General features: G+C 32.0%; 1 protein-coding gene across 1 annotated transcript; it reads left to right on the forward strand.

Moving 5' to 3' along the window:
• Positions 1 to 3,181: 3,181 nt before the first annotated feature.
• On the forward strand, positions 3,182 to 8,175 carry LOC110026212 (kynurenine formamidase-like; the record flags this gene model as incomplete). The annotated part of the gene is made up of 5 exons (XM_020727074.1): positions 3,182 to 3,236; positions 4,369 to 4,441; positions 5,253 to 5,350; positions 7,688 to 7,758; positions 7,901 to 8,175. Coding segments are annotated over 5 exons (426 nt in total), but the record flags the coding sequence as incomplete, so codon positions are not given.
• Positions 8,176 to 8,600: the final 425 nt, after the last annotated feature.

An 8,600-nucleotide genomic window follows, 5' to 3' on the forward strand; every position in this document is an offset into this window, starting at 1 on the left:
AATGTCATTCTAGAGTACCAGGGAACCATTCTCACAGAGTCGAAACTACCAAGAAGAGGAAAGCCACAGCGTGAAGACTGGTCTCGCTTCGGGAAGGAAGACTGCGGGCAACAGTGCGTCAGGTAAGGACGAACGGGGTCAACCTTCCTCGCGCGGAGAAGGACAAGCTCGGTCGGCTCGAGAACGAGAGAGGGAGAGAGCTAGGCACGCGAGAGGAAGAGGGAAAGAGAAAGAGCTCGGGTGCGTGCGTTAGAGGAGTTAGGGCTGCTCCCAGTTGCTTGATAATCATTCATTGATTTTCGAAGTTTCTCTATTGTGTTGTCAAACAATTTAACAGACAATTTCTTGAAGCTCTTTTATATATGATATTGATTCTTAACTTTGGTATATGTACTTTGGTTTCTTGAAACCCTAGTTACCCTATCATGTACACATCTCTGCGTACCCCTTGACGTACGCAAATTTTTTCCAGTTAGGAGACCCTGAAATATGCATATTTTACCTGAGACCCCGCCACAAAATACTTTTCTAGATGCCTTGGCTTATACACACTTGATTTTTGAAGCTCAGGTTTTATCATCATAACCACAATTTGTCATTGGATACAACCCTAGCAAGGGAGAAGGATGCCGATGGGAGAAAAACTCGAGCAAAAACTGTCCTAAAAACACAACAAATAACAAATATATAGGCCTGGGTATACAGGAGTGGGCCCCACTTCAAATAGGTGGGACCATGCACATGGAAGGACCAGTCGGTCATTCTCCAATCTGGATTGAGCTGGTCCTTCTAAGATTCTAAGATAGTCGAAGAGAGATTACTAAGGCTAGATCCTAAACCCTAAGCGGAAGACTAGACCTCACGAAAATTGAGGTCAACATATGTATATAAAAATTGAAATTTAGTTGTTAGATATGAAAATACATATGAATTTTGTGGAATGTATGTAAATCTTCATCTGCAAGAATGCCTATGAGCTGGCTGAGTTAAAGTGACGGGATGACATTCTCTAGTGTGCAAAACATCATGAATTGGATCACTATATTATTATTTAGTTACTACTTATGCTCATGTTTACGCAACATACGAGATCTCTCACTAGAGTTCTATATTTACATATATGCCACCTTTTCTTTTCTTGTATGGTAAGGTGGCATATATGTAACAATTGAAATTTAAGTTTTGGATATGTAAATACATAGGATGTGAATACTCCTAAAAAAATTTTTTTGTTCAGGATTTTAAGAAATTTAATTATTCTTTTACTAGAAAGTAGACTACTATTATTTTTGTTTTACGAAGCATAAATACTGGTATCCCTTACAAAAAAAGTTTTAAAAAAATAATATAAAAACTGTAGCATTTATCGTATAGTTTTATGAAACTTGGTTGTTCTTCTTTATAATGTTTATTCACATTCCCAAAAAAATTAAAAATTTATTTGAATTCATACTGCATTTACCTAAAAGAAAAGAAGTCATTTAATAGAGAGATTAGCCATCTTCATTGATTTCATGGCCATGCTTAACTTTTGTTAATTAACTTGACATGATAACCGTTTGATCTAACGCATGTTGTAATATGAAAATATGTAATATGAAAATATGCAATTGAGTAGAGTGCCAAAATTGTCCCCTTATTTTTTTACATGGGTTCATTTTATTTATTAAGTATATAAAAATATCAAATTAGTCACCGAACTTTTAAAATTATAGCTGAAATAATCCTTCATAAAGACTATTTCTACTCATATTAAAAGATATCAGTTGTTGTGAAAAACGATGGCAATAAAGAAAAAAATCGGATCGAGAAGTTTAATGATACAGATTTTAGCTACTAAAAGATGCAGATAAATGACTATCTCTATGGGAAGAAACTTCATCTTCCGTTATTGGGAAAACGACTATGGATTCCCTGCCAGAGAATCAGACTTGGGAGCTGACAGAACTTCCACCAGGGAAGAAGACATTGCACAACAAGTATATGTATCGGGTGAAGACTGAGTTTGATGACAGTAAGAGGTACAGGGCTATACTTGCTGAAAAAGACTTTCAGTAAAGACAGGATATTGCTCATGCAATGGGAATTGTAAACAAATACAAGAATAACCCAGGAAAGAACTTGGCGGTACAAGTCTATATTGAAGCTGATATGTCAACTAAGGGTGTTACTCTTGAGAACTGAAGTTGTGCTCGACTTCAGTTGATCTTCTAGCATAAAGACAATGAGCTTTGAGTTGTAAAGGTGGAGGATATCACGTTTGAAGAAAATGACGACGCAGCTAGTGGATAATGCAGTCAATGTACCAGTCTCCAAGTGAGAGATTTGTTGTGAATATGGAAACCGGTTCACTGTTCAAATTGACATTTTCTCATGTTTGACAACAAATTGGATTTGATACTCGAAATCAATTGTTCTTAATTCCTTCTATGATTTGTTGCAGAAGAGAAAAATAAATAATTAATGGACTTCATTAATTATTTGATTAATTCTTTAATGGGTCTAATGACATGATGAAAGTAATAAATCGGCATGCTAGCTCCCTTTGTTATCTCTCTTTGGTATTGGTAGCTTTCCAGATTCTTCTGATGTGTTCTGGTTTGAAGCTCTCGTGTAGAGAGAGAAAGATAAAAGGAGAGGAGGAGAGGAGAGAGAAAAAGCTAGAGAGAAAGAGTGCTCTCTTGTAATCGTCGAGGTGATCGACGGGAGTAATTCCTCAAGCTAATAAAATCCTCTGCAACTCCGTGGACGTAGAAAATTTGTCGAACCACGTAAATCTGTGTGTTTCTGCTGTGTTTTCTGTTTTGTGAATTTTTCTCGATCCAATTTTTTGTTTTTTTTCCGTCATTTTTCACAACACCGCTTTATAGACTAAGGACTAAAATGATCTCCTGTAAAGAGTCAATGGACCGTTTCATCGCTTTTCTAATTTGCAATTTGTGCGTAAAATGGCTGAAATTCTACTCGCTTTCTGAAATGATACAATTTGTGAACGCCAGGAGTGACTCTGCTTAGTGTTCACGGATAGTTCTAGCAGATAATGCTTTTCAAGCTTTTTTCTATTTACATAGAATAATGCAGAAAATATTCAACTTTTAAATAATTCTAGAGATTTGGTTTTATCGGTATTTTCTTAGCTACGATTATCTGATAAACATATGATTTACATCCACTTCTCTGATTTCTTATAGGCCCTGCATTGCTGGTTGATGTTCCAAGAGACAGGAATATAACAGGTAGCTTCTACTTGAATTTGTGTTCCTTTGTTATGACATTGAATTTTTTTCTTATGAGAATTTAATGATCACATATTTTTTCAACTTGAATTCAACGGTTAAAAAGTAGTTCCTGCAAAAGTGTCCTTACCTTTGTTCTATTTATAATTCTTTTTGCCTCCATTCTAGAGGTTTGCATTATTTGGTTAAAAATAAAAATCAAACCGAACTGAACAGATTTGGTTGATTTGGCTTGATTTCAAAAATGCATTTCGCTTTTTGGTTTTTAAAACCTCAATATTCGGTTTTTGTTTTTTAGTTCAATTTTAATTTTTCTTCAGCTGTACAAATTGAAAAACAGAAATTTCAAAATTAAATGTTGGATTCATGAAATTTTATGGATATTATACATTTAAAATATGTAATTCTTGTTGTTTTTTATTAACCAATTTCCAACTAACAATTGAATGTTGTTTTGTTCATGATCATACCCGTTAAATCTAATTAAATTTCGGTTCAATTTGTTCAAATTTATTAAAATTTTAATTGATTTGGCTTTCAGAATTCGGATTTTGGTTGCAATCAATTTGACCAATTTGAAAATTGATTCATCCTAACCCAACGAATGCTCACCCCGACTCCATTCACGCTCCTGATTCAATGCAAGCATGGTTGATTTTGCTTCTTATTTTTCTGGTGCATGCAAGTTCAAATAATATTATTTATTAATTTGAAATTGTCAAATACTATTACATAATTATTTTTATTACATTACAGTCATGTATTTCGTTTCATTGCATTTACAGTTATACATATATGAGTAAATTTTTTTCCCATCCTTTTTTTTTCACAATATGTAGTTATATTATAGCGAAAAAATTGAAAAATCTTTTGAATTACATCTGGAAAGATTGCTTTTTGAGGCCTTTTGTCTGTAGAATCAATTGGCCTCTTGTTAAGATTGTTGGAGTTTGTTGAGGGTGTTTGATGAGAACAAAGAGATCCACCATTTTTATCGTGATTATTTTTGCTACTATTATAGTGGAGGCCTGCTGTCATATATTTTACTTTATTCTTCTGGTACAAAGTATGTTATGTAGATGAACTAAATCTTTTTCTTGAAAAGAAGTTGCTTATAGTATAATTCCTACAGCTGAAGCGATGGAGTCCCTACATATTCCAAGAGGAGTTCTACGTGTGCTTTTCAGAACACTGAACACTGACAAGTAAATTATTCTGCCACTTATTTCTTGGATAACATTTTCTAATTAATTCTACTCGGAGAATAACTATTACCATTTTTTAACGTAAGTTTATCTTCTCAGTTAATATTGAGTTTTAGCCAAAATTCTCCTCTGCAACATCGCCACTATGTTTTATTTAATATTCTGATAGATAAAGATTTGAATATCTGTTTTGTTTCAATATTTCGTAGTTTTATTCTAGTTTGTTTGAGACTTGGCGTAGAATGATGCTTGTGTGATTGGGATGCGTTCTGTTTTTAGTTTGGATTTCCTGATTTGATTATTGGAAGATTTGTATACATACCACTCAATTCCTATATATTTACATATTTATCACCTAAACTTCAACTTTTACATGCATACCACCTTAGTAAAATTTAAGTGTTAGACATGTAAATGCATAGGAATTGGTGTGTATGTCACTAATTTTATGTACCTTCATTTTTGTGGAAAAGTGCCATTGGCAAAACTGCTCTTTTGTTTATATTAGTGGTCCTTTTTGTGCTACCTTACATATTTATTTTAATAGATTTGATTCTTTAATGGGTACGGGCTTGATTTTAGCTCAATATGCTAAATATGTTGTAGAAATTAGAATTCTGATCCTCTCTTTACTTATATAATAATTAATATAGTTTCTCATACTTTTTTATTTTATTTTCAATGGATTAATATATTAATATATTGAAGTTTGAGATCCTTTGTTTTCTTGTTATGATTGTAAGATTAGATAATAGTGAAATTTTTGTTTAGTTTTGAAACGTTCATAAAAAATTTTACTAGTTTACTTCAGGGAACTTATGTGGAAGAAAGAGTTTGACACAAGCTATGTTGGGTTTATGAAGGATGGAGCACAATGGCTGGTTGATAACACTGATATTAAACTTGTTGGTGAGTCAAAATACATGTTGATTTCATTGACTTGATTTTTTTACGTCTATGCTAATGTTTTTGTGAAGCAGAAGTTGCCACTAGCGTTTAGTTCATTTCCATGGGCTAGCAGAATCACTTGTTATGGATAAATTTTTAATTTGATTTCTATATTTTTGCTCCAAATTTTTTCTTGCTCCCTCCAATTTGTTGGCCGATAGATGATTTTCTGTCATTAAATTTAACAACAAAAATTTTGAATGTTGGCATAAAATTCAAATTCATATTAGGGGCTATTTGATTTGTTGAAAAGTGAATGCAGTGTAAATGGAATATAGCGTAATTGAACTATATTGTTTTTGAAATCCTTTGAAGTTTTTGGTTTGGTTTAAATTAGATATAGGAATTTATTTTTTTGTGTTTGGTTTAAAGAAGAATGATCAACATAAAATATATTTGTTGAGATTTGTATCTAATGTAGGCATATTTGTAATTAGATGAAGTTTAGAGATTTAGTTGTAAATGTTGTAACTTGTACGGCTCTATATAAACTTCTTGTTAAATAAAATGAAGGAGATTTTTTTAGCAATGATTTCAATTTGGCATCAAAGCTAAACCTAGACGGGATCTACATATGCGTATAGAGACGCGGAGCTCCAATATGCTGCTCTTATTTCAAGAGAAGTTATTTGGAGAGTTATAGAAAAGAAAGGTGTTGATATGACTTATATTCAAGTCATTAAAGATATGTATATTAGGGCTATTGTGTTTGAATAGAAGAATGATTGACCAAGTGTTTTTCTATTTTAGTTTCTATTTTAGTGGATTACATCAAGGATGGGTTTTAAGCCCATATTTTTTGCTTTAGTTTTGGATGCTCTTATTGGACACTTACCGGAGGATGTATCTTATTGTGTGGATAAGACTAGAGAAAGAGTTTAGGAAAAACTTGAATTATGGAGGTCTACATTAGACTCTAAAGGCCTTTATTTAGTAGATTTAAAATTAAATACACGGAATATAGTTCTCTAAAGGCCTTTATTTTAGTAGATTTAAAATTAAATACACGGAATATAGTTTTAGAGTAGTAGATCTAGCGGTAGAGTTGTAACAATGGGGATCAAATCATTAGAAGGTGTGAGCATTTTAGATACCTCGATTCTATTGTTCAAAGTGATGGTGATATAGATGGGGATGTTTTTACTAGAATTCAAGTTGGATTCAAGTTGGATGGTTGAATTCAAGTTGGATGGTTGAAGTGGAGGAATGCATCGGGCCTATTGTGTGATAGAAATGTTCTGATTAGACTTAAAAGGAAAATTTTATAAGATGATGGTGAGACCTACAATGCTTTATGGCGGAGAATCTTAGTCTTTAAAAGAGAAGCATGAAAACAAGTTAAGTGTTGTTGGGATGAAACTGCTTAGGTGGATTAGTGACTTAACATTTAGAGACAAAATGCAAAATAAATGCATCCGTGAAAGGGTTAGTGTAGCTTCAGTGGCATATAAGATTAGGGAGAATCATCTTAGATGGTTTGGTCACATTAAATGCCAACCATCTGATGATCCAGTTAGGAGAGTAGGTGTTTTAGATTCGACTTATGTTAAAAAGGTGGAGGCAGATCTTAATAGACTAGGGCATGTTGTGTATAAAATTATCTAAATTTAATAGAGCTAAATGAAAATATGACACTTAATAGGACACAATGGAGAAATAGCAATCAGGTAGCATGCCCCGCTTAGTGGGATGAAGGCTTGTTGTTGTTGTTGTACCATTTGTAGTGGATATTGTTTCCTCATTTATTATAGCTTCTAGCATAAGATTAGTCTTTCATTCCAATGTTCCATTTTATTTTAATTTATTGTTCGTTTTTAATTTTTGTCTATGGCTTTATCACATGAATAAGAGGCTATTATTATTATTATTATTATTATTTTAACCTTTTGACAATCTCTTCAAATTTAACATTCTTTTCCATGTTTCCCTCAAACATTTCAAGCCCCACTATAAGCTTTCCTTTGGGCCAGCCCCACTATACTATGGTGTGCTTATTTATCGTTTGCTTACACAAATTAATATATAATATAATATCAATTCCAATAGTGCTCTTTGTTTTTTGCTTTCAGTTACAGAATTATGATTTATTACCTTCATATTTTCCATGCAGTGCTTGTATGGTTGATACAGGATTTTGCATGTTTTTCTTTTATTAAATTTGCATGACACTACTTCTATATTTTTTTGTTGTGATTTCTTAAATTTATTGAAGATTTCTTCATTTTCCTGTGTGAATCATGATGAGCTGTTTTCTTCATTTTCCTGCTCATTACCTTTCTTTCTTTCCAAAAATTTCAGGTATTGATTACTTGTCCATTGCTGCATATGATGATCTGATCCCATCTCATCTGGTTTTACTCAAGAACAGGGTATGATTTCAGTTTTACATTTATGCCTTGCGTAATTTTTAAATTTCAGTATGCCTCAGAAAATTTCATCAACAGTCCAGTTTTTAAACAATTTATTATTCTTCGCCAACAATTTTATTTGTTTATTTATTTATTTACTCAGGATATTATCATCGTTGAGGGCTTAAAGTTAGAACATGTTAAGCCTGGTATCTACGATTTGCATTGCCTGCCTCTGAGGTTGCGTGGCGCAGAGGGCTCCCCTATCAGGTGCATTCTAATCAAATCATAACCTGCTTTCTGTAAATATGCTTTTGAATAAAATGGGAATAAAAGATATATATATATACATATAAATTTCTAATACATTTCTGTATGGTTTTTGAATGATCATTATATTTTATATCATTTGGATGACATTAGCTGTAGACTGATTATTGGAGGGTAGGATTTGTAATTATTATTTTTTATTTTTATTATTTCTGTTGAGGGTTGCCTTTTTTTATTAAATTTATTGTTAATAAATGATTTTAAAAAGTTTTTTACATGTCATCTCTTAAGTTCAATTACTTTTCAAATCCTTTTGTGCTGAATTAATTAGTAATTTTGGGTGTTAATTTATACTATATTTATATTTTCTCACTTACCATATTAGTTAATTTTAAAAATATTGAAATTACTATAATGTCTGATCTTATTCAAGTTTTATAATATTACCCTTCTAAATTTTTTTATTATTATTATTTTCTTTCCTACATAATGTCTTAGATGAAGCATAAGCCTTTTTATATTTCCTTTTTTATATACTTAAGAAGGAGTTATGAGAGTTTATAAAATATTATTCATAAAACTATATAAAAAAA

Source organism: Phalaenopsis equestris, unplaced genomic scaffold (genome assembly GCF_001263595.1).
Source record: "Phalaenopsis equestris unplaced genomic scaffold, ASM126359v1 Scaffold000359, whole genome shotgun sequence".
NCBI lineage: Eukaryota > Viridiplantae > Streptophyta > Magnoliopsida > Asparagales > Orchidaceae > Phalaenopsis > Phalaenopsis equestris.